Source organism: Nelumbo nucifera, chromosome 2 (assembly GCF_055504915.1).
Source record: "Nelumbo nucifera cultivar China Antique chromosome 2, China Antique-T2T, whole genome shotgun sequence".
NCBI lineage: Eukaryota > Viridiplantae > Streptophyta > Magnoliopsida > Proteales > Nelumbonaceae > Nelumbo > Nelumbo nucifera.
In genome coordinates this window covers 58721368-58747000 of record NC_142650.1, presented here as the reverse complement: position 1 = coordinate 58747000, position 25633 = coordinate 58721368, and the positions used below count along the sequence as shown (strand labels likewise).

General features: G+C 39.5%; 1 protein-coding gene across 1 annotated transcript; it reads right to left on the bottom strand.

Annotated features, from left to right (window-relative positions):
- Positions 1-5190: 5190 nt before the first annotated feature.
- On the bottom strand, positions 5191-25323 carry MGT10 (magnesium (Mg) transporter 10). Its single transcript, XM_010249487.3, has 14 exons — positions 24770-25323; positions 21768-21840; positions 21253-21323; positions 11141-11226; positions 10919-11009; positions 10027-10095; positions 8488-8568; positions 8224-8389; positions 8031-8076; positions 6944-7024; positions 6631-6713; positions 5964-6007; positions 5672-5787; positions 5191-5577 (listed from the first exon to the last, which is right to left on the bottom strand). The coding sequence occupies exons 1-13, from the start codon at positions 25202-25204 to the stop codon at positions 5692-5694; spliced, it is 1422 nt and encodes a 473-aa protein (XP_010247789.1). The 5' UTR covers positions 25205-25323; the 3' UTR covers positions 5191-5577; positions 5672-5691.
- Positions 25324-25633: the final 310 nt, after the last annotated feature.

The following is a 25633-nucleotide window of genomic DNA, read 5'->3' as shown; positions in this document are numbered from 1 at the left end:
TGTCACGTCTGTTAGCATTTGTAAGTAGGTCGGCGCGTTTCCCATCTTTTGGGCGCTCGAGAAACCCAAAGAACCCTGACAACGCACCTCGCGCTATCAGTCAACCGAAATTCGAAGTGCAGGACAAATCCACCCGCCACCTCGCGAACTCCCCGCACTAGGGCAAGACCCTTAGCACGAGGAGTGGGGGGGCAATTGATGAAGGAAGATTTGGCCCGACCTCGTAATCACTCAACACGTGGCAAAGGCAACAGTTCGGCACAACAACGCGTCTAAGGCGCAAGCACCGAAAGGAGGAACCAGCAGTCCGAACTCCCTACCAGTAGTCTGAACTCCTTACTAGGAGCCCAAACTCCCTACTAGGAGCCTGAACTCCCTACAAAGAGCCCGAACTCTCCCTTAGGTTCTGAGCCTCACACAAGGCAATGACCCGAACTAGCCAGCCCCATGGCAGTTCGGGACACTCCCCTATTCGAACTCAAGACTTCACCTCACTCACCACTCCAGCACTTCGCCTCTAGGACGCCGAACTGAACAAACGTACCATACCTGACACCGAGGAGGTTCGTATCCAAGGGCGGCGCACCTGACTGACTTGGGATCTGACGCTTGACAGCCGCACTTCAACGGCCACCTGCCACCACCACCTGCCACCGTCATCGCCAGTCGCAGAGACGGCTCCGACAAAGAGAGCAGTGGCGGTTCTGTCCAGCAGAGGGGATGACACCCGAACTGGCAGGAGCTCAGAGATAATCATACCCGACCTGACAGAAGCTTAGAAGTGAGTGCACGAGGTGGTTATAAAAGGCTCCCTACCCCCCAAGAACAATGTATGTGAACTTTGCGCCATCTGGTTTTATCTTGCCTTTGAAAGAATTCTAACTTGAGCTTCGGAGCAATCTCACCAAGTTCCCCCCGGAGTTTCCTCATCTTTTCCGTTTCAGGTTCCCTGTAGCTCCGTTCAGAGGCAAGGTCATTGACAGCTAGGACCGGCCAGATTGTGCACCATCATAACTCAATGGTCATTTCTTGGATCCTAAATTCAGTGGCAGAGGAAATCCACCACAGCATAGCCTTCATTGAATTTGTAGCAGAAATCTGGCGTGAGTTGCAAGAAAGGTTTGACCAGAGTGCCACGCCTTTATCAACTTGAGCGAGATCTTGCCTTGCTCCAGTAGGGAGATCTCTTTGTAACCGCATACTTTACAAGGTTAAAGTACCTAAATGTACTTGTAGTCTGAACTGTGGCGCTGTAAAATTCTTTATGGCTGACCGAGAGAGGAGGAAGATTCATCAATTCCTCATGGGACTAAAAGATTCCTTCAACATGCTTCGCTCATAAATTCTTGGACCCGATGCCATACCACCTCTCAATCGAATCTATGCCTTAGTCATCCAGGAGGAGCAGCACCAACTTACTATTTCCTTGAGAGGATCATCGACTCTTGATGCTACAGCTTTCCATGTTGCTTCCAAACCTCAAACTCGTACTTCTGGGCGGAATAGACCCTACTATGACCACTGTAAACGCCAAAGTCACACAAGGAACAAATGTTATGAGCTCAATGGATATCCTCCTGGTTGGAACCATCGACCTCCCAAATCTCACAAGAATGCTCGTCCTCTGCTAGATTGGGTCAAATCAGATAAAGCAACTTCACACACAATGACCACTGCTCCTTCAACTTTTGGTCAAGAATCCCCTATTATTGGATTGTCTTTACAACATTACAATCAATTGATTTCTCTCCTCAATAAAGATTCAACTAATATCTCGACCAATCTTTCCAGTAAAATCATCCCTATTTCTTCTGTAGAATGGTTACCTGATAGTGGTGCATCCGACCACATTGTCTCTACATGTCTCGATTCTCGTATTACTTTCCTTTACCTATTCCAAAATTTGTACATTTGTCCACTGGTGATACTACCTCTGTTACACACTATGGCACAATTTCCTTCACTTCTAATCTTTCTCTTTGTGATGTATTGCATGTTCCAGTTTTTACTTGCAAATTAGTTTTAGTCAATAAATTGACTCAACAACAGTCATACTGTGTCGTTTCTTTCTTCTCTACTCATTGCACCATACAGGACCCAATCTCGAAGATTACGATTGGAACGGGTGAACTCCGAGATGGTCTCTACTACATCTGTTTTTCTCCTCCCACCTTAGTTCATCTTACCAGCTCAGCATCATCCTATGAATTGTGGCATAGGTGCTTCGGTCACGCTTCCAAGTTTCGTTTGTCTTTGCTGCCTGAACTTTCCCTTTCACCCTCTGATGTATGTTGTGATGCTTGCCACCGTGCCAAGCAGATGAGGAGTCTGTTTCCAATTAGTCATATTCATACCACTTATCCATTCCAATTGATACACTGTGATGTACGGGGTGGTTATAAAACCCCGTCTCACACCAATGCTCATTTCTTTCTCACTATAGTAGATGATTACACTAGATGTACTTGGACGTTTCTCATGAGGCATAAATATGAAGTTTTTCATGACCTCACTTTTTTTGTGCAATGGTGGAGACACAATTTAAATTTTCAATCCAGCAGGTTCGATCTAACAATGGCCTAGAATTCATGTCTGGCCCCTTGCAAGACTTTTTTCAACAGAAAGGCATCATCCAACAGCGGTCTTGTGTTTACACACCACAACAAAATGGTGATGCCGAACACAAATATCGACACCTATAAGAAGTTGCCCGTGCTCTTCGCTTTTAAGCATTCCTACCTGTTTCCTTTTAGGGTGAGTGCCTTCTTACAACAACCTATCTCATCAACATCACACCGACACCCTTGTTGGGAGGAAAGTCTCCATATGAGAAACTTCATCTTCGACCCCCTAATTACAACTACCTAAGGGTGTTTGGCTGCTTATGTTATGCTCAAATCATACCAGTTCCCCATGACAAATTTGTTGCTCGTTCAACCCGATGTGTGTTCATTGGCTATCCACACGATCAAAAAGGGAACAAGGTGTTCAACCTCGACACCAAACAGATATTCACATCATGGGACGTAGTTTTTTATGAATATGTTTTTCCATTTGTTGTTGCCCCGGCTATTGATTCAACTGAAATTGTTGTAATTCCTATGCCTCAACCTGATGATGGATGTAATATTCCTTCACATAGTGATGAACACCATGTGCATGAGAGCATTGCTCAACCCATTATAAACAACAACAGTCCCATTGCATGTCAAGACACAAATAATGGGCCTGATCACAATCATTCTACTGATGGCCCCACTAATTCTCGTCCCACTCGCACTCGCCATCTCCCATCACATCTACAAGACTTTGTGTGTGACATTCCTACATCTCTCACAGCCCATCATGCCCTACTCACCCCCACATCCCATCATCCCCCTGAACCTACAACGTATTCTCAAGCTGTCAAATGCCCTCATTGGCAGGCAGCCATGGCTGACGAGCTTGTAGCATTGGATCATAACAACACGTGAACCCTAACAAATCTCCCTTATGGAAAACGGGCCATAGGCTGCAAATGGGTCTATAAATTGAAGTTAAAGCCAGATGGGTCCATAGATCGCTACAAAGCACGTCTTGTAGCAAAGGGCTACACTCAAGTTGAATGATTGGATTATCATGATACCTTTGCTCCTGTTGCAAAATTGGTGACTATGCATTGTTTACTTGTGGTTGCTGCCACAATGTGTTGGGAATTGCACCAATTGGATGTCAACAATGCCTTTCTACATGGAGACCTCCATGGAGAAGTCTACATGACGCCCCCTCTTGGTCTTCTTACCCATAATGATCATCATGTTTGCAAGTTAAATAAGTCACTCTATGGCCTTAAGTAGGCTTTACGACAATGGTTCGCAAAATTCACACAAATTCTCCTCGACATTGATTTCCAGCAGTCAATGGTCGACTACTCCTTGTTCACATCACACCAGTCAAACTCATACATTATTGTCCCTGTGTATGTGGATGGCCTGATCATCATCGAGAATGATCCAGCTCGCATTGCTTCTCTTAAAAGCCACATAAACAATTGCTTCAAAACAAAGGACCTCGGGCCCTTACATTATTTATTGGGCATTGAAGTCTCCAGAACTACTAATGGAATTTTCCTCAATCAACATAAGTATATCCTTGACATCATTACTAAAGTAAGCATGCTTGACTGTAAACCGAGCCCGACTACTATTGAACAACAGAAGCATTTCCATGATGACTCTAGTCCGCCCATCATTGACCTTGCCCAGTTTAGGCGCTTAGTGGGTGATTGGTTTATCTTACAGTCACCCAGCCCGATTAAGCTTTGCAGTTCACTCTCTTAGTTAGTTCATGAATGATCCCCGTTAGGAACACTTGGATGCTGCCCTTTGTGTTGTTCGATACCTGAAGGCCACCCCAACACATGGACTATTTCTATCATCAAACAATGACTTCCAGCTTCAAGGTTACTAACTCTGATTGGGCTAGCTACCCAATCACTCGGCGATCAACCACATGATATATCACCTTTTTTGGCAACTCACCACTTTCTTTGAAGACCAAGAAACAACATACAATTTCGCGCTCCTCTGCAGAAGCCAAATATCAGGCAATGGTTGTTGCTACTTGCAAACTTTTGTGGCTTAAGAGAATCCTTGCTGATCTTACCATTACCCCTCTAGAACCCATGCATCTCCATTGCGATAGCAAGGCCACAATACACATTACAGCCAATTCAGTTTTTTATGAGGGTACGAAACACAGTGACATTGATTGTCACTTTGTACGCGACCATATCCAGAACAAGGAAATTCAGACCTTCCACATTTCTGGCGCCCTTCAACTAGCTGACCTTCTTACAAAAGCTCTCAGTGCAGACCGATTTCAAGAGCTATTATCCAAGTTGGGCGTTGCTTCCCACGTCCAACTTGAGAGGGGGTGTTAGCCAAAACATAGGCGGTTACAACAACTTTGTAAATAGGCCACGTGGCCTCCCACTTGTCCAAATCAGTTAGCCTTGTATCTATATATATGCAGAAATAAAATATTTTCTTTCCGCGTGTCAATCATTCAATATACCAGTTTACACCCGGAGTCGTGAAAACAATTTCATCTAGCAATTATTAATCCGCAGCATCACAAAATCAACATTTATAGACTGAGATATTGATATGCCAAAGTGGGATCACCCCCAGGCATTCATGCTACGTTTGATGAAATCAAATAGAAAATACAAAAAATTCAATATAATTGTTAATACCATGACAACGCACTATGTAATTCTTTGATCAAATTGTTTATACCAATCTGGGACCCTTGCTAACATGACCACAGAACCTCTTGACTAACAAGAATACTTTTTTCTGGTTTTATTCTCTCTGAAAAGAATTACAAGGATACATGTTACAAGAACCATGAAAAAAGAGCATTTAAATGGATATCCACTTGCCTAGGAACCACGGAATACTGAAGTGTTGATATAATTCACAGCATGACAATAGAAACCAACTTTTACCACATAATGTGATATTCCGGTTCCTATTCCTTCCCTCCATACATGATACAACAAAAGAGAAAAAGAGTGCTCTAACTGTATATCACCTGCAAACAATTACACCATTTAGGTTTTGGTGGTTCATAAATTAATGTGCAAGATGTAACAAGCACATTTGTTGATAGAGAATGGTTTATATACCTATTGATCACTTGTCTAGGTTATAATATTCTCCTTGCCTTAAGGTAAGAATACACGATAAAAAATACAGCTACAGCACCAACAATTATTCCTCCTGTTGTTAGCCAAAATGCAAACTGTTGAAAGAGAAAAAAGTAAATAAGAGAGTTAGGATGACCACCATTGTGATACCACTGATATAAAGTTAGAAGCTGAACAACAAGTGCTATGGGAAAGAATCTAGCAACAGGTCTTTGCCAATAACGTAGTTCATATAATCAATAGACATAATTAAAGAATCGAGAAAATATACCACATGCTCTTCAAGGTAGGACTTCAAATTCATCCCAAATATTCCTGCAATCAGGAGAGGATTAATAGTCATTACCATAAATGTAATCATAAGATCTCACTTTGAAAATCGTAAGTAGCTTGAATCATAAGATCCCATTTTGAACATGTTGAGTAGCTGGCTACCCAAAAAAGCATTAAGCTGCACTCAACAATGTTGAAATTGGCAACTTTATGAGGAATTAAACAATGATTGAGATCTTGATGACCCTCTTAAACACAAGACATTGACAGAGGTTTATCCAATGGATTCTGTAGTTGTTAGACAATTGAAGAGATTGAAGGCATTTCTAAGCAAAAGGCAATTTAGTCATAGGAAAATTTCATCGAGTTCTGGTGATTTGAATGCCATTAGTAATTTTCCAGTACCACAAACTAATCTGTCTTCTATAGCTAAATCTCACAAATCTACACTACAAGAGTTCTAGTTGGAGGGGCTCTATGGAATAAATCACGTGGTTTGCCATATTACAATTGCGTGTCCTTTAAAAAGAAATTAAGTAGGATAATTTATTATGAGTTATGACTAACCATATTTTCAGAATCAGAACTACACCCGACAAGTGGATACTATTCTACAGGATCATGGAAGTCGATATTTGTAGAGGTCTTGGTGAAAAAGGTAATACCTGCTACTAAAGCACCAACTGCTACACAAAATGTCCCAACCTGGAGAAGCAGTTCCACTCTGCTAACCTCAAGCCTCCGAGAGCTGGAGAGAAAACAAAAAAAAAATCCATAGATGAATGTAAGCATCCTTAAGTTGCCACAGAAAACAATAAAATTCATAGAGCCATGGGGCATCAATCAACTCCACATCACTCAGTTGTTGTATCCTTAAGTTGATTGACAAATGTAAGCATTAGATTCCCACATTTAATAGAAATAACCTGCATGACCAGTACAAATTATTAAAATAACAAGAAAAGAAGTTCTACAAACCTTAAGTTGACAGCAATAGAATCTTCCATCTCCTTTGCAGAATCAAGAAGTCTTTCTGCTTGGCCATGACAAGATTCACATCTACAAAAAGAATTGCTGTAAGTTTTTAGAAATATACAATTTAAGTACATAATCAATGCTCAAAACTGCTTCATGCCAGCCATTTAAGCATAACAGGCAAACATAGATACCAACTTGCTAGAAATTCTTTAATAATATAAGGTGAGAATAACCGTCTCTCTACAACTTAGCCGGTGCCTTTCATGCCATATGAGACATTTAGAGTGAAACAATTTATAAGAGTTGAAACCTTACATTGTACTTAATTAGGCCTCTTGAAATAAATAATCTATTTCCTACTATAATGCAAAGTTTTCATAACCAGTAGCCCCATTGATTAGTAACTTTAGTGATACATTTTTGTAAGCTGTCACCAGAAGAAAATTAGGGAAAAGCATCTTGTCAGTTGGCCTCACACATGCAGATAATCATATATTTGGATACTAAGGTCCAATAATCATATTGTTCTCTCTCTCTTCCACAACCTACCCAATAAGACCAATTGATGATAGCTCTACATGTCTAGTGGCAAGTGGCCCAATAACAATTAAACATGTGTCTGCTAATCCAAACTCCAATTGAATTTTGGAGTTGAGAAGAGGAGGGTCAGGAGGGGTTCCTTTTCATCTTCTCCTCCAAGCCTAATTCTTTTCAAGGGGAGTTTCACCTTTTCTTTTTCAATTACTCTCATTATATTCTTGCATCTTCTTCCCTTAAGTTCTCCTTTGTATCCTCTTCTCAATTTGTATCACCTCATTCAAAATTTTGCTTCCCTATTTTATATCTAAATTCTTCAAAATATATTGTTAACTGCCCATGCGACACTGTGGCTTATCTGGTAGAAGAAGGACCTTGCCTTGTTGAAGTCTGAAAGAAATACAAATTAATAGAACTTCAAACCATCATCATAAGGAGTAATGCAAGAGAACTTTATAACATGTATAAGAACAACTTGACAAAATATTGGAGCAGTCTTCAATCATTGCCAAAATCAGTTTGGGTGCAATAGAGATGTAATTCACACAACCTTTGGAGATAATTTTCCAAGAGCATTTCAATTTCTTCCTCCTCTTCTGCAAATCAAACAAAATGAAAAAAAAAATCAAGTCAAATACACAGTTGTTAATAGTATTTTTTTGTATCATTCTCTACTGTAAAAAAAAAAAACACTCAATACTAGTTACAAGCAAGGAACAATAAATGATGTATGTATGAGAAACCTTCAGCAATCTGTTTCTCTATTGCAGCAGAACACTCCATGTCATTGTTTCCTCTATTTAAAGTACAATTGCGCCCCATGATACATATGCGGCGTATTTCATGGGGATCTTCTAGAAGATCAAGCAACATCTGCCTCAGAGCTCCTGCCCTCGAACCTAATTCAACCTTCCACATAAAGAATGGAAAGTATTCAAATTTTACTAGATGACATGGATTCAGAGGCTAATGAATTGTTAGAAAATAAAATCAATGGTATATGATACCAAAGTTTGTTTACTGATCCGAAGTTGCTCCAACACATCTGCTGTTAGTCGGTTTGGTAAAACTTCAAGTAATGCTGCAACCTAAACCAAAAAGAAAATTGCAAACTGTTATAGACAGAAACGGCTAACAAATATCAAGATCATTTATCCAATTAATCATCCAAAGTCTTTTCAGGATAAATGTCAAATACTCCTGAAGCGAAAATTGAACCTTGCTCCTTGAAACTGGAGTTTGCAGGCAAGATTTCTTAGCTGAATTTGTCCGTTAAGAGGCAAAACCACAATTCCTTCCAATGTCAATAGTCCATAAAGATTAATCATGTAAATTAATTATGTTAAATCACAAAACATTTATCCATAGCCCATGTTTCCATCCAGTTTATTATTTTATGCACAGGGATGTTGGTTTTTCCATTGGGTGACCAAAATCTTCGATGGAGAGAACACTAGGCACATTACAAAAGCATGATAGTCAAAAGGACCCTATGACAATTTATTAAAAAGAAAGGACCCTTTTACATTATTAGAGGCTGGGAAGCTTTTCAAAGAGAAGGCACATACCAAGGAGGCTGCAATCGATATCTTTTAAAGTGGTGCATTAGGTAAAGATGCTGGACAGCTTTCAACCATTATAAACAGATTATTATAGGCAAGTAACATATTGCAACCTCATCTACAGCAAGAAACATGGCTTCTACTGAATGGTTATCTTCCTCTCCTAACTGTTTAAAGTTGAACTTTTGATGGGTGTAGCTTGGGTAGTTTTGGGGATTCAGGAGGGGTAGTTTTTAGGAATGACCGTAGACATATTATAACCATTTCTCCGGCCCTATTGGCTGTGGAGACTCCAAAATGGTGGAACTGTGAGGACTAAGGCTGGGACACACTCAATTAGAGGAAGATTGAGGTCGGAGACTCCAAGGTTGTAGTGGTGTGAGAAGCTTGGCGACAATGCTTACTTGGGCTTGAACTTTGAAGATTACCAAGTTGCTCAGCTCATCAGCTGATCAGTTAGCCAGACAATGAGAGCAAAGAAATCACCTATATTTTGCAAGTGTTTCTCTAGGAACCTTACCAGATATGGAATATAAAAGCTAAAAAAGGCTAGGTCATTTTGTCAACCTTTTTTTGTTACTTATAAAAATAAATTGAGTGGTGCTTGGAAAAAATATATATTAAAAAATAAAATTGGCTTATTAATGATTAAAAAAACAAAATGACCCTATGGTTTCCATTTGGGAAAATGCTCCATTCTCAAAGAAATATTGCCCATTTTCAAGTCCATCCTCATCATTAAAGCAGAAAAAAAAACTTGTATAGAACGTCTTTGACTTAGATTAAGTGCTTTCACAATACAGAAAAACAGAAACAAGTATAATAAGTGCAAATGAACCCCAGTACAAGCAAGGGGCATATGTCCAGCAGGTGGTTGGTCACCTTGGTCAGCTTTAATACAATGATACAGTATTAAAAGCTGCCTGGTAACAAGTCCTGCCAAACAAAAGAACAAAGATGTACTCACTATGTATCCATACTCACACGAGGTTCCACAGCCATTAGTCTCTGCTCCAAACGCTGTACTCGTGAAAGCAAGGCAGCTTCAACAACCTAAATACCATAGTAAAAGTCGATCAGTAAACAAAAATGACTTCTATAAAAATGTAAGGGCTCCTCATATTTGATTCCTAATACTAGGCCCTTCAAATCATATAATGAAAGCATAGAAGTGATGTGTTTGTTTTTTCGATAAATGCACAGAAGAGATGAGTGACTGCCTCAAAATCATTAACTTGTCTTTTTCTTTATATAGATGGAGTATATTTTGTTGAGCCATTTGATTTGACCATGCAAAGTTAGGACCTTAAAACTACAATTATAGTTGTCAAAACACATGCAAGCTTTGGACCTTCCGGCCATTTGAGGGTTACACAAGCATCTAATGAATGAGTTAATTTGAACTGGAGATTCTTCAGTTGCTATACTGCTAAATATATGTTATACTGAAACCTATGTCCATTATTATCTTAACATAACAAATATGGCATGCTACAGTCAATAAAAATATACACATACAAAGATAGATACATGTATTGATACAGTTATGCCATAAATAAGTAGTTTATTGAAATAGAAAATATTTAAAATGAGATATCAACTCAAAATATCATGACATGTACATGATCAAACAGATATGCTGGTTTACCTGAGTTCCACATTTTAGTGATCCTCTTATAGTTTGGTTTGTTCACATCACTTAACAGGCTATAATATTAGATATTGATATAAGATAAATAATTTAAGTCTACCAATGGGTCAGGCCATAATCTTAACCTGGTCCAAATTTGACAAAATTAAGGTGCATCCGATCCCATTATAGATCCATGATAGCTGAAGTCCAAATATACATATAATTAAGATATGAACAACTTACCTCAAGCTCAAATGGCATTGATGGCCCTCCATTTGGGTTTTTTGGGTTTAGGCGTGGCAACAATACTTCTAGAAAAGCCTTTCCTCCTTTGCTGCAGACGTCCAGCAGACACGACAAGTCGACAAGTTTAGTATTGTTAGCTTACTTTGGAATATGTGATATAATTAACAAAATTCCTGCAGTGAAAGGTTCCATAATTCTCTGGTAGTGGACAAGAATTACCGGTTATAGTCAAATATGTAGACACGTTCTTTCATGGCAATTGCCCGTAATGACCCAAGATTTAATAGAATAGCATGCTCACGGACCTAACATATGAATTAAAAAGCAAATTTGCATAAAATATTATATAAGTTCAGTTAATCAATTTTAGGAATAATGATATATGTGTTGCATAGAGAATTAATCTTATGGAAAAGCTCATCACATGCCATTTACTTCCAAAGACAAATAATAGTAAACATTTAATCTAAAATATAAACTTAAAAAACATAATGAAGATCTTATGAGAAGTTCAGATTTTCAATCCCTCCTTTTCCCAATTAGTAATAGGTCAATATGTAGTAGATTAGAAGCCATGAAGGAAAAACAGACAAATGAGAGCAAATAATGACAAAATGTTGTTCAAGCACACAATACAGACCATCAAAAATACCAAACATGCTATATATTATAATCTTAAAAGCCAGGGCACAATAGACCCTATTAATCCCCAAAAATGCCCAGCTGCATGAGATTGCCAGACAAGTGAGGACATCCAAAATAGTATACATAACAACTAAAGATTGATTTCCATACCAATCCAAACACCTAAAAGGCATAGGAGAAACCCTGAAAACATTGTACTCTCAATATAGAAGTACCTTGAGTCTTGGCTTTCTCAAAATTGTCAACCATGCACAAATGCTTAATGCAAGGATGTTGTTATAAAATATTGGTAAGAAGTTATTGGTGATCAGATTGTTTAGATTCCTTTCTTACAACATAACTTAAAATGATTAGGAAGTGGATCACTTAATTCTCCTATTGGAAGAGTTGGGTATTAGTCATATTAAGTTGGAAAGTCAAGATGCTAGAATTTGAAAGGCAAATAAATTAGGGATGTTCTCCATTGGATCTTTCTACGGTGCCTTAGAGGGACCTACCTAGAATTCTTTCCCTTGAAAGTGGATTTGGAAGGCACAAGCCCCATCAAAAGTATCCTTCTTTATGTGGACAACTATTCTGGATAGGATCCTGACTCATCATCATCATGCGAGCTTTGTCCCAACTAGATGGGGATAGCTACAGGAATCCTGTTTCATCATCCATTCTGTTCAATGCCATATCCATTGTTAAACTATGGGCACTCAAATCATACCTTATTACTTCCACCCCTGTCCTTTTTTATCTGCCCCTAGCTCTTCTGGCCCCTTAAACTTGTAACGGATCACTTTTTCTAACTGGTGTTGTAGATGGCCTTTTATGCACATGACCAAACCATCTTACTCAACTTTCTCTCCTTTAATCACCTATTGGCTAGGTTTCTTCTTGTGAATTCATTTCTAAACCTGTCCTTTCTGGTCTTATCACTCATCCATCTAAGCATTTGCATTTTTTCCACACACATTTTTAGACACGCTATTTCTTAATTGTCGAACACTCCTCTCCATACAACATAACTCGCCTTACAACTGTTAAATAGAATTTTCCTTTTATACAAAGTGGTATTCACTTATCACATAAGACTCCAGTTGCACCCTTCCATTTGCCCATCCTGCTCTAGTTCTATAGGCAACACCTTCAATCTCTCATTTGCTGCCTTTGTGGTCAACGCCCAGAATTAGTCCATCTAATTGCAGCAACATTGCTGACATCTGGGCTCATTTTCTACAATTACACAATTGACAATGGAATGATGGATGATCACAATGGATCATATGCTTATGGCAGCATGGCCGATGAGAAGTTTTAACAAACATGGGAGAAATCTTTGGAACCTATTACCATTTGTTCTTTGATGGCTAACATGGAAGAAAAGGAATTGCAGGATATTTTTTTTAGAAGGCTGTTACAGAGGAGGTCAGAGGTGGTCCTTGGAAATAATGAACGTTATAGTGATTGGTTAATATAAGAATTTGAAGCCTTAAGCAGGATCATTTTAGGAAGTTGTTTCTTGCTCCCATAGTCCCATGTACAAGTTCTCCTCTTGAAGGAACCTCTTCTTCCGTTTAATGAAATCACTATTTATCAAAAAATATTTAGGAGCACGGAGCACCAACAAAGCAACACTCCAACCTGCTAAATAATCACACCTCCTTGATCACTTCCTCTTTGGATTAGATGCTCCTATAAACTTCTCCCCTTTCCTTTCATTGAAATGATCTCATAGATTACACCATCAGTTTTGACCTTAATTGTCTTTCCCTTGAGATTCTTCTCATCCAACATAAATACAGCCCAGTTTTTACCTGACCTTGGCAGCATTATCTTGAGGTTTGATGTATCCACAATTGCAGGATCTTTTGGTATGATCTCATCCATGACTTCTGTATCATCATGGGAAGAAAAGACCTTCTAAAGTCTGAATACTTCCCCTCAATATTTTTACAATATCATAATTGTTAGAGTGAGCCGAATAGGGGTAGTTTAGTAATCTCATGTCAGTTAAGTACTTTGCTTATGTGGCTGTTTTATTAGAGCACTCTGCCCCACACTTAAGTGTGGGCAGTTTAGTCTTTGTAAGTGTAATTAGAACCTAATAAACATAAGGGGGTCGACTGAATGGATAACTAATCAGTTTCGACTAAACCCTCCTGTTCTCTCTTTCTCTTGTCTTCTTCCTCATCTTCTTCTTCCTTCTTCACTGGTTTGGATTACTGTAGCTGCTCCAAAACATGGTATCAGAGCGAGGTTTCTGACCTGCTTCCGCTTGCAAAGCATTTCAGCTGTGTTCGTGACACCCTCTTCTTCATTTCTGGTTAGTTAATGGAGAGAGCTGGTTCGCCCTAGGTCTGAGACATCACATTTCGTTGCTCTCTGTTGCGCACAGTTTCTTCATCAAGGAAGGTGATTTCAGCAGTGAATGGTTGGCTGATACTCTCAAAGGAAGGTTGGTTATTTAGTCCTTTTGTGTTGCTGGTATTTCTGCGTAGGAACCCTTCAAGAATCAGTTAGTACTGATTAGAACCTAGAGAACTAGGTTCATTGTTGCCCTAAGAAGGGCTGTGTGTGCAGTAGTCGAATGGTGTAGGGCTGCTGTGAGTTGTTGAGTGGTGTTAGGGCTGCTGTAGGTGGCCGAGTGGTGTAAGGTGGAATGCAGTGACCTTGCCAAGCTCCTTGTGGTCGTGTAATGCCCTCTTAAGTGTGTTAAACAAATCTGAACTGGGTGTAGCAGTTTGACTGTGTTGTGGTGCTTGTGATGCACAATTTTTTTTATTATGTGGTTGTAAGAGGGCCTACTGTTGTGTTGTGGTGCTTGTGATGCTTATGTGGGTCGTAGGTGTGTGAAGTCAGCAGTAGTGTGAAGAAGAACAAGTGTGTGCTCCCACTGTTGTGTTTAGGGGCTGCAATAGGTGCTGAAGTATCAAACTGTGAACAACATCAATCAGCTTGTAGCTGAGAAGTAAGGTTAGAGGCAACTGTGAAAGAGTACAATGGCAGCAATAGGAGATGGCTACAATGATCAGAAACCTAATGTGGTAATTTCCTCCGACTACCTAGGGGTACAAATGATCTCAATTAAGCTGAATGGGGAGAACTATGTTCCATGGGCTAAATCAGTGGAAGTGTTTCTCAAGGCAAAGAAGAAAGTAAAGCATGTAAGAGATGAAAAGCCATCAGAGGACTCTCCAGGGTTTGATGATTGGGAGCAAGAAGATGCTCAAATCATGACTTGGCTGTAGAATAGTATGGAACCCAAAATTAGTGCCAACTTCATGTTCCTTGATACGGCTAAGGATATATGGGAGCATGCTAAGAAGCTATATTCTGGACAAGATAACACAACAAGAGTGTATCAGCTTTATCAGGAGTATTTTGATTTACAACAAGGAACCAAAACTCTAGAAGAGTACTATGCCAGCATGAAGAATATAAGGAATGAATTCAATGTCTATCACCCCCTTACTCCAGATATTAAAGTTCAGCAACAGCAAAGGGAGCAACTAGATGTTACAAGATTTTTAGTGGGGCTGAAGTCGGAATATGAACCAGTTAGAGCCCAAATATTGGGGGGCTCTACTCTTCCTACACTTGAGGAAGCATTCTCAAGGCTTCGTAGAATTTCTTTGGGACAGACAGAGAACTCCACACAGTCTGATAGATCAGCACTTGTGACAGCTCGAGGGGTTGGACACAGTACAAGAGGGGGAGGTCATGCTCCCCGAGGGGGCCGTGGCAGTTCCATGATTAGTCGGGGTGGTCGTGACTCAGGGGGAGGCCGTGGCAAAGGGAAGAATAACTCTACAAGGAAATGTACTCATTGTGGTAGAGAGGGACACACAGTGAATTTCTGTTATGATCTACATGGCCCTCCCTCTAAATGGGCTAATCATGTTGTAGCAGGTGAGGTTGATATCAGTGACAGTAAACTGGCAGACCGAACTCCTCCCACATCTACATCTACCTCTGGGAGGGAAATGGTGAGCGTACCGTGTGAGGAGTATGAATGGTTCCTTCAAACTACTTCACATCATACCACTGCCACACTTGCCCAATCAGGTATTGCTTGCATGTCATCTAAAACCTCTCCCTGGATTATTGACTCTGGAGCCTCAGATCATATGACCGGGACTCCAGGTGTGTTCTCTTCTCTTTCTGAAACCCCTACATCACAAATTGTTACACTTGCCAATGGGTCTTCATCTCCCATATGTGGTGTTGGTAATGTTGACATGGCTTCTGTGCCCTTATCATCTGTTTTATATGTCCCTAAGTTTCCATTCAATCTTATGTCTGTTAGTAAAATAACCAAAGCTCTTAACTGTTCTATTACCTTCTTTCCTTCCACTTGTGTTTTTCAGGATCTCAACACGGGGAAGAAGATTGGTGGGGGGCATGAAGCTGGTGGACTGTATTATCTTGACGGTGGTGGATCTTAAATTGTTCTTCAGACTTCACTTACTCCTCTACAATGGCATTGCCGACTGGGACATCCATCTCTTAAGGCTCTCAAGATTTTGGTCCCGTCATTGAATCATTTGTCAGTTTTGCAATGTGAGTCATGTCAGTTTGGGAAACATCGTCGTGTGTCCTTCAATCCAAGAGTTGAGAGTCGTATGTTGAGTCCTTTTTCTTTGGTTCATTCAGATGTTTGGGGTCCAATCAAAATAGAGTCTTATAATGGGTACAAGTATTTTGTTTCCTTTATTGATGATTGTTCAAGAATGACATGGATTTACTTAATGAAAGAAAGAAGTGAATTGTTTTCCATTTTTCAAAAATTCCATGCTGAAATACGCACACAATTTGGTGTTCCAATCAAAATTCTCTGTTCAGATAATGGTTGTGAATGCTTTCTTACTTCATTTCAACAGTATTTAGAACAGCATGGCATTATTCATCAGACATCATGTGCATACACCCCTCAACAAAATGGGGTAGCTGAATGGAACAACCGTCAGCTTCTTGAAACTGCTCAGTCTATTCTTCACCACATGAATGTTCCTAAATGTTTTTAGAGTGATGCTGTACTCACTGCATGTTTTCTCATTAATCGGATGCCCTCCTTCATCCTTCATGGTCGGTCCCCCTTCTCTATCTTGTTTCCCATTATCTCCATTCCCATTAATTCCTTGTGTCTTTGGTTGTGTGTGCTTTGTCCACAATCTGAGCCCTGGAATAGACAAGCTAGATGCACGCTCAATTAAATGTGTCTTTCTTGGCTACTCACGGACTCAAAAAGGGTACAAGTGTTATAATCCCATTACCCGGAAGTGCTATGTCTGCCCTGATGTCACCTTTTTTGAGTCAGTCCCCTTCTTCTCAAGTCCTGAAGCGCCTTCGTCTCCACCCGCACTTCCTCTTCCTCTCCCTGTCAGTGATCCAGTTCCAGATGTTGTTCTTGGAGTAGACTCATCACCTCATCCCGTGCAGATCACCACCAAACGTCCACCAATCTGGCAAGTGTATACACGTCGAACGACACCGGCCCCTCCTTCAGCTTCTACCTCATCTGCGGATCCTCTCATGGATCCTATTGTTGAACCTTCAGACCTTGACCTACCCATTGCCTTACGGAAAGGTAAACGCAGTTCTACCCTCCATCCCATTTCCAATTTTGTTTCATTATCTCGTCTTTCTACATCACATCGCCAGTTTGTTTCCCTTTTATCCTCTATGTTCAAGAAGCTCTCAGTTCACCTGATTGGCGGCAGGCAATGGAGGAGGAACTTTCTGCTCTTCAACATACTCAAACGTGGGAACTTACTACTCTCCCACCTGGTAAGCATGCTGTGGGATGTAAATGGGTGTATACTGTGAAATACTTGCCAGATGGTAGTGTGGAGTATCTGAAGGCCAGACTTGTTGCTAAAGGTTACTCACAGTTGTATGGAGTGGACTACATGGAGACATTCTCTCCGGTGGCTAAGATTGGTTCTGTTCGTGTACTAATTTCCCTGGCAGTTATGTATGATTGGCCTCTGTTTCAGCTTGATATAAAGAATGCCTTTCTCCATGGTGATCTTGTGGAGGAGGTATATATGGAGCAACCACCTGGGTTTGTTGCTCAGGGGGAGGATGGTAAGGTATGCAGATTGAAGAATGCAATTTATGGGCTGAAACAATCGCCGCGTGCTTGGTTTGGGAAGTTCAGTGAAGTGGTGAAGAGTTTTGGAATGAAGCAGTGCCAGGTAGATCACTCAGTGTTCAGCTATGACTAAGAAGCTGGGAAGATTCTATTAGTGGTCTATGTGGATGATATTGTCATTACTGGCAGTGATAAATTGCGGATTGGAAAATTAAAGGTATTTCTGCAAAATCATTTCCAAACAAAAGATCTTGGAACATTGAAATATTTCTTGGGAATAGAGGTTGCCAGGTCAAAACAAGGTGTAAATCTGTGCCAAAGAAAATATGTTCTTGATCTATTGGAAGAAACAGGATTGTTAGGTGCAAAACCGGCTGAGACCCCTATGGAACCAAATGTTAAGTTGAGCAGTGATACAGGAGAAGTATTTGAAGATCCTGGAAGGTATAGACAACTAGTGGGGAAGCTGAACTATCTGATTATCACGAGACCCGACATATCCTTTGCAGTCAGTGTGGTGAGCCAATTCATGCAGGTCCCTCGTATACCTCACTGGGATGCAATTCTTAGAATTGTGAGGTATCTGAAAGGAGCCCCAGGCCGTGGACTATTGTATAAACCAGAAGGAAAACTTGAAGTAGTGGGGTATACAGATGCAAACTGGGCAGGCTTAGTGAATGATAGAAAATCTACTACGGGCTATTGCACATTTCTTGGAGGAAATCTTGTGACGTGGAAGAGTAAAAAGCAGACGGTTGTGGCCAGAAGTAGTGCTGAAGCTGAGTATAGGGCCATGGCACATACTACCTGTGAGTTAGTGTGGTTGAGGAATCTTCTACAAGAAATTCGGTTTCACATGGATAAACCTATGAGACTGTATTGTGACAACCAAGCTGCACTCCATATCTCATCCAATCCTGTATTTCATGAGAGAACAAAGCACATAGAGGTTGATTGCCACTTTGTGAGGGAGAAGGTCCTTGCTGGAGATAAACACAGAACATGTGGGCTCGAATGATCAATGGGCAGATTTGTTTACAAAAGCTCTAAACTCAGGGAAAGTGAACCATCTATGTAACAAGCTGGGATTATATGACATATATTCTCCAGCTTGAGGGGGAGTGTTAGAGTGAGCCGAATAGGGGTAGTTTAGTAATCTCATGTCAGTTAAGTACTTTGCTTATGTGGCTGTTTTATTAGAGCACTCTGCCCCGGGCAGTTTAGTCTTTGTAAGTGTAATTAGAACCTAATAAACATAAGGGGGTCGACTGAATGGGTGACTAATCAGTTTCGACTAAACCCTCCTGTTCTCTCTTTCTCTTGTCTTCTTCTTCATCTTCTTCTTCTTTCTTCACTGGTTCGGATTACTGTAGTTGCTCCAAAACAATAATCAACATAAAAAAAAAATAGAGGATGCCACATTACCACCCATAGAATTAGTGCAAGATGGGCAAAATGGAGTGATGCAACAAGAGTCTCACGTGATAGGACAATACCACTTAGGCTAAAAGGAAAAAAATTATAAAATGGTTATAAGGCCAGAAATGTTGTATAGAGCAGAGTCTTGGGAAGTAAAGAAACAGTATATCCAGAAAATGAGTGTGGCAGACATGTGAATGTTGAGAGGGATGAGAGGAAAACTAGAAAGGATAGAATCACAAATGAACTTGTTTAAAGGAATCTAGGAGTAGTTCCAACAGGTGATAAAATGAGGGAAAGTAGGTACCACATGGACACCATTAGAGTATAACATGAAGATACAAAATATAAACAAATGCACATTTTAACAATTCATGCTATAAAATATCTGTAGGCATTAGAAGTCTCTCCGAAGTTGCCAAGATATAATTACTGAAAAATGACACTTAGTTTATGATACTCAACTTAAAAACCAAATACAAAATATGGTATTATCATATTAGACATGATACTCCATACCTATAGGTATCCCAAATTTCAAGAGATGAAAACTGAGAGAGATTCACACAACGTAGTTTGATGGTGCCATACTGTAGGAAACAAGCCTTTGTGGCTATCTCACTACCTGAATGAAGTAAGGGAATTGTAACTGTAGGAAACAGTATTCATTTTCCTTTTCTTTTTCTAAAAGGCAAATTTAGACTGAAAAGCAGTATCCCTGTTTCCCATATCCATATCCATGACAATATCTTACTGGTCTCAATGTCTCCCTTACTCCTTAACATAAGATCCCACTCGTCTTAACTAATGGTGATTCAAGTGGATGAAGGAAGAACATGGTCTACTATCTCTTTGCCCTTGAAATGGATGCAAATTTCCCATCTTTCATCCATCTGAATACACCTAAGAAGATAAAGTCATGATTACACAACTTAATGTGTTCCACCAACATTACTATACCCAACCCTCCAACCTTCTCTAGACTCTAATCAATAATAACTCTTATTACTTCACATCAAAGCGAGGGTGGGCCTTGGTGCAATGGTTGGGCTCCATTTCAACCTGGGTGACCAGGGTTCAAATCTTGGAAACAGCATCTCTGTATGTGCAGGGGTAAGGCTGCGTACATTTGTCACTCCCTAGACCCCACATTGGTGGGAACCTCATGCACTGGGCTGCCCTTTACTTCATATCAAAGCCTTGAGATCCCAATATTTAATTAACAGACCTTGGGGGCTTCTCTACCCTACTCAGAAAAGCAGTGACACCACCAAATGAATCAGACAGAAAACTCTGACTCTGCCAAGGACATCCACGTTCCCAATCACGAATCAAATTTTTTAGATACTACAAAGCTTAATTTTGACAGATGCTCCATCAAAAACTTGGGACATCAGGAAAATTACATGATGTTTCCAGCAAAATTGGGAAATAATAAACACAGGACCAAGCAACCACAATGCCCTAAATACATTTATATTATGAGGAATTTTAAAATACTGCTTTAGCTGTTAGTTGTTCCAATGAATATCATCTTGCCCCCTAAATGTAGTTAAGAACTTGAGAAACCAATTTGATCAATTCATCTCCAAATCACACACAGAAAGAAAAAGGTAAAGAGAAAAAGAAATCAGACAAACACATAAAGAGGCAGGGAAAAGCATACTGCCTACTAATAAATACCTTTTGACTGAAAGGTAATATGAACACCATAATTTTGGCTTTGAGCAAAGCATAATTACTAGCTCAAAATAGTCACCAAAATGCCTATTTCTTTACCTCTCAGGTAGTTTAAGCATCATTGCTTCCACCCCAAGACACCTCGTCATGAACTATTGTTTGTTTAGGACCTGTAAAACTAAGGTCCCTCGCATTGACCGCTTAACATGTTCATAAATTGTGAGCATAAGAAAGTGCAAACATAATGATTGGACAAATCTGATTTTATCAACACTTTCCCAATTTGTGTTGTAGAGATGAAGGGAGTCTAGTTCATAGAAACAAGGTTAATAGCATGTTTGATATTCTACAGATATTTCTCAAAAGCATATTTATAACTTGCTTTCAGGCTACAACAGATTTCATATATACTCAATAAGATTTGCATCAATTGGAAATACTTTCCACGGAAGATTTTAATATACAAAAATCAGAGAAAAAGATCAACAGAAAGTGATCATATTACCAGCAAAGAGGGCATTGAGTTTGTCATCCACAAGGACGGATCAACACTACGCACGTCTCGAGGTCGAAGACCTAATATTGCAAATATCATTAGGAGAAAATAGGAAAAAAAACACATATTTCATGGATTCCAGCCATTTATAGTACATATAAATCAGGAAAACATTAGTCTGGACATTATTAGTAGAAAAGAGCAAATAGTGCAGTGAATTTTTTGTTAAGAACTTTTTTTTGCTAGAAAATTTTTCTAAAGAATTTGAAAATGTATGATGAATCCTTAATGCACTAGGATCATTCACCATTCAAATCTCCATCATGAACTTTCCCTATATTAACTATGCAGATGTATCAGAATATCAGATGGACTCAAGGAAGTCATGATTCTAATGCAAGTAGCTAACGTGTGTAAAAATAATTACAGAACTTATACGGTACAAGTATTTGATCCACATGATAGTTCTAATATAAGTGTAAAAGAGATCATTTTCTGCAAGTTTTCAGTTATTTATCACTCACCACTTGACTTCAATAATTGTCGCCGGTTAATTTTTCTGGTTGATACTAATCCATCTGACTTCACTTCTACCACCTGAAGACATTATAATGATTTTATCCATAAATAAACATTTAGAGCCATTAAAAATAAAAATAGACTAGAAAGATTGAGTAGAAGTATCAACATAAAATTGTGAGAAAAACTGTCCTTCCCAATTAATAGAAACTTAAGTGCGACATCTAATAGTCTCACCCTAAAGTTGATACATGGACATTTCATTTTAACTCTCATGGTCACTATATTGTATTGCCATTGCTTGGAAAGAAGGTAAAATCTTGGGCTGATACGCATGAAAACGTAGGCTCAAGTCTGACAGTGGCCACTTCATGTAATAGATGCCAGAGATTGGGTATGTATCCAGTCCCACAGTCCCACGCCTCCAAGACCTGGATAGCTAGGACCAACATTAGGAACTGACATTTTTTTTCTTTTTCTTCATCAGTATTTAGTAATATAATTAGGCAAGTTGATTTAAATAAAAATGGTATAGAAGTTGTGTACAGAAGAGAAATCATTATCATCATCATCATCTAAGCCTTATCCCAACTATATGGGGTTGGCTAAGAGAAAATGTACAAGAAAAATACAAAATAGAATCTTATCACCATCCCTCCAAAAAGCCTATACACCTCAGATATGCAAATCCCTCACAGACACATCAACAATAAGGTTCCAAATAAAAGATGCTATTCCAACTTAAAGATGTCAGTGGGTTGGGCAGACCTAACAGAACCAAACTTAATTGACCCAATTAATTATATAGGGTCTGACTCTGCATTATGTGTACTGATTATAATTGGGTCGAGATCAGTTTGGTTGTTTTGAATCAATTAAGACCCAATACATTAGCATATTACAAAGATATCCCCCATAATACCTATTTTTCTCACGATATACCTATAATATTATCATATTATGGTGCCCAAATGTGTTGATTTAAAATAAAATATTTTTATTTACAAATTACAGGTTAAAAGTATAGCTGACAACTACAATCAGGTCGAGCCAATAGTTCCAATTAATAATTGGGTTGGTTCTGGATCTGTAACTTGTAAATATACTGCACTCTTATTTTTGAAGGACTGGTTTTGCAATCTTATTTATCAGATCAGGACCAGGTCTACCCTGACCTGGAAAAGACCTGACTCATCAGCATTATTCCAACTGCTAAAGAACAATCCTTCAAAAGCTGATCCTCCCAAAAAAACAAAAAACAAAACAAAAAAACAAACATTTTTTTACTTTTTTGAATTTTTAGCTTTTTTTTTTTTAATTGTGTGCCTTGCCTCAAAAAGGCGCGCGCCTCGCCTTGCGCCTTGCGCCTCAGGCGCAAAATGGCCCTTGCGCCTTTTTTGTGCCTTGCACTTTTAAAACACTGATATGTATATTTAACCATTTTGAAATCCCAAAAAATACCCTTTGCATAATTTTTTGAGATTGTTCTGCCCTCTCCTTCTTAAGTCTCTAAAACCCTAGTTCTTAACCTTTCTTATCTTCTTTCTAACACGTAATGAACAAAACACTAAAGCAAAATAGAGAATAAGCTTGCTTGTGCTCATAAATAAACTTAAGAATATATGAAGAATAAGGTATAAAAAGTACATGCTGAAACTAATACATGTATGATGCAGACAAACCACAAATGGGCATTTTGGTAAATTTACCCTCACTACAACGTAAGTTAACAGACTTGGACTTGAGTGTTGGAATTTGAAAGTACAGGATAGATCCCTGTTAAAAAAAAAGGCTTCAAACCTGATCATCACTCAGTGAACCTGCCTGTGGCAAGCACTTAGGAATAGCCAGAAATACAATGCTAAGAACACCCGAGTGGATCCTCACTACCGGGCCTTGTTTTTTTATAAACTTAAGACTTCATAGAGTAGATAATTAAGCAATGACTTCTCCCTTTTTGGTTTCAGTAGAAATTTCAACATCTAAAAGCACTTTTTTTTTTTATGCCCAAAGGCAAATCCATTCAACAAGTAACAAGATTACATCTCTGAGGAGATTAACAACGTGACAAAAGATGGATGTGTTACCCAGGTCCTGGACAAATTGTGCTTGAAAGAAAACTTGGCCAGCTGATGAGCCAATTTGATACAACTCCGAGATGTGTAGCACAGTGCAATGAGAAAAGCAGGAGAGAAGGCCACGGCATGCATTCTTTTGATGGTTCCAAAAAGGAACACACACGTATGATATATATATATATATATATAATGCACTTTTTTCTTTGACCTCATTTTATGCCGAGACTGCACCTAAACTAGCCACTCTCCTTTTTGGTCTTCATCCTTGCAGCATTGGCACAATTAGTCCCAATTTTCTTTTGTCACGTTCTGCTAACAATAATCACAATGATTTAATATTCGCTCAGATGGTGATCATTTGGGGGGGGGGGGGGGGGTTCATCTTAGGTAGACTCTTTAATCCAACCCTTACTAGGAATTGCTATCTCAGCTGGTTCTCGACATGCTTGGTAAGAATTGATACCTCTGATCAAATAACTTCAGGTAAAAGTGATAAACCCAGGCCTTTAAACCCATTTACACTAATTCAGTTAACAATAATTGCATCCATCCATCCCTAATATACGGATCAGCAACTTATACGGTTACACCCCTGTAAGTCTTTGTTTGTTTCCAAAGGTTTCTTCAACTCCCTCTAACCAAAGGATAACGATGATAAGGAATGATACATTCCCCATGTCATCTAAACTAAAGGGGGAAAAACATTGAAATTTTGCAACATCTTGACATAGATATCCTAACTTCCTTTCCAAGAGAAAAGCTTGCATTCCTACTCGAATAATCAAGTACATTAAGAAACCAGACTTGCAATTCTAAAACAGAAACAGAATTAACTCCCAAATAACTAAAATTCCCAGTAAAAATGCACCAATTAACAACGTGAGAGGAAGATTGATAGAGATGCAATGCAATTCAATCGCTAAACGTACCTCATACACCGGCTCCCTAATTCCCAGAGAAAGAGCATCACTAGAGGACGTTAACCACCTCTGTGAGTTGACTTGGGAAGTCGAAGTGACAGGAGACCCGTTATCGTTGGAATTCTTGAGCTCAACCTTGCCGTCATCCCTCCACTCATCCTCGCCTTCACTGGTGATGGTTTCGCCCTCGCTGCACGCCTCCTCTGTCGATTTTGTCAAGCTTCTAACTCTGTACGACAGCCTCGCTGTGACAGGAAACACAGCGTCGCTGCTCCTCCGAAACGAAATATAAGGAAGAGATGGTGAAAACGACAATGATCGGATAAAACGGGAACTAGCGAAGTCCGAGAAGAGCAACAATTGAGTTTCTGAAGAAGATGAAGATGAAGATGAAGAAGAAACAGAGGGGAGTTGCAGATGGAGATGCGAAGGGGAGAGGGCCATGTCGAGCGCTGGAGCTTCTCTGCAACTGAGTTGCTCGCTTATGTAAAGGTAAGAGCTTACACTACACTGGTCGGTCGATCGATCGATAGCGTGGAGATTTCCGTTTCTTGAACCGATAATATAAAATAATCTCTTTTTTATTGGTCATTTATAAAATTAGATTAATTAACATTTTTTGTGAAAAAAATAATTAACAAATTAATTCTGGCTCCAAATCCGTCTGCTCATGGTAGTTTTGTACGTTCAAGAACGAAAGGTAGATATGCAATAGAAAAGTGAAAACATTTATCACCGTCCAAATGGTATTTACAGGACACTATCGATACCCGGCGTATCGGGCGTTTCGATACTTTTTACCCCGATACACATCCCGAAACGATACGGCCGATACGTATCTAGCGTCATGGTGAAGCATATTCCAGATTCACC

Excerpts from the sequence above, each read along its gene's own strand:
- MGT10 (XM_010249487.3), bottom strand. The coding sequence starts at position 25,204 with ATGGCCCTCTCCCCTTCGCATCTCCATCTGCAACTCCCCTCTGTTTCT. Across the intron at positions 21,324-21,767 it reads ACAATTATTGAAGTCAAGTG|GTCTTCGACCTCGAGACGTG; the intron begins GTGAGTGATAAA and ends TTGCAATATTAG. Across the intron at positions 8,077-8,223 it reads AGAGAAACAGATTGCTGAAG|AAGAGGAGGAAGAAATTGAA; the intron begins GTTTCTCATACA and ends TTTGATTTGCAG.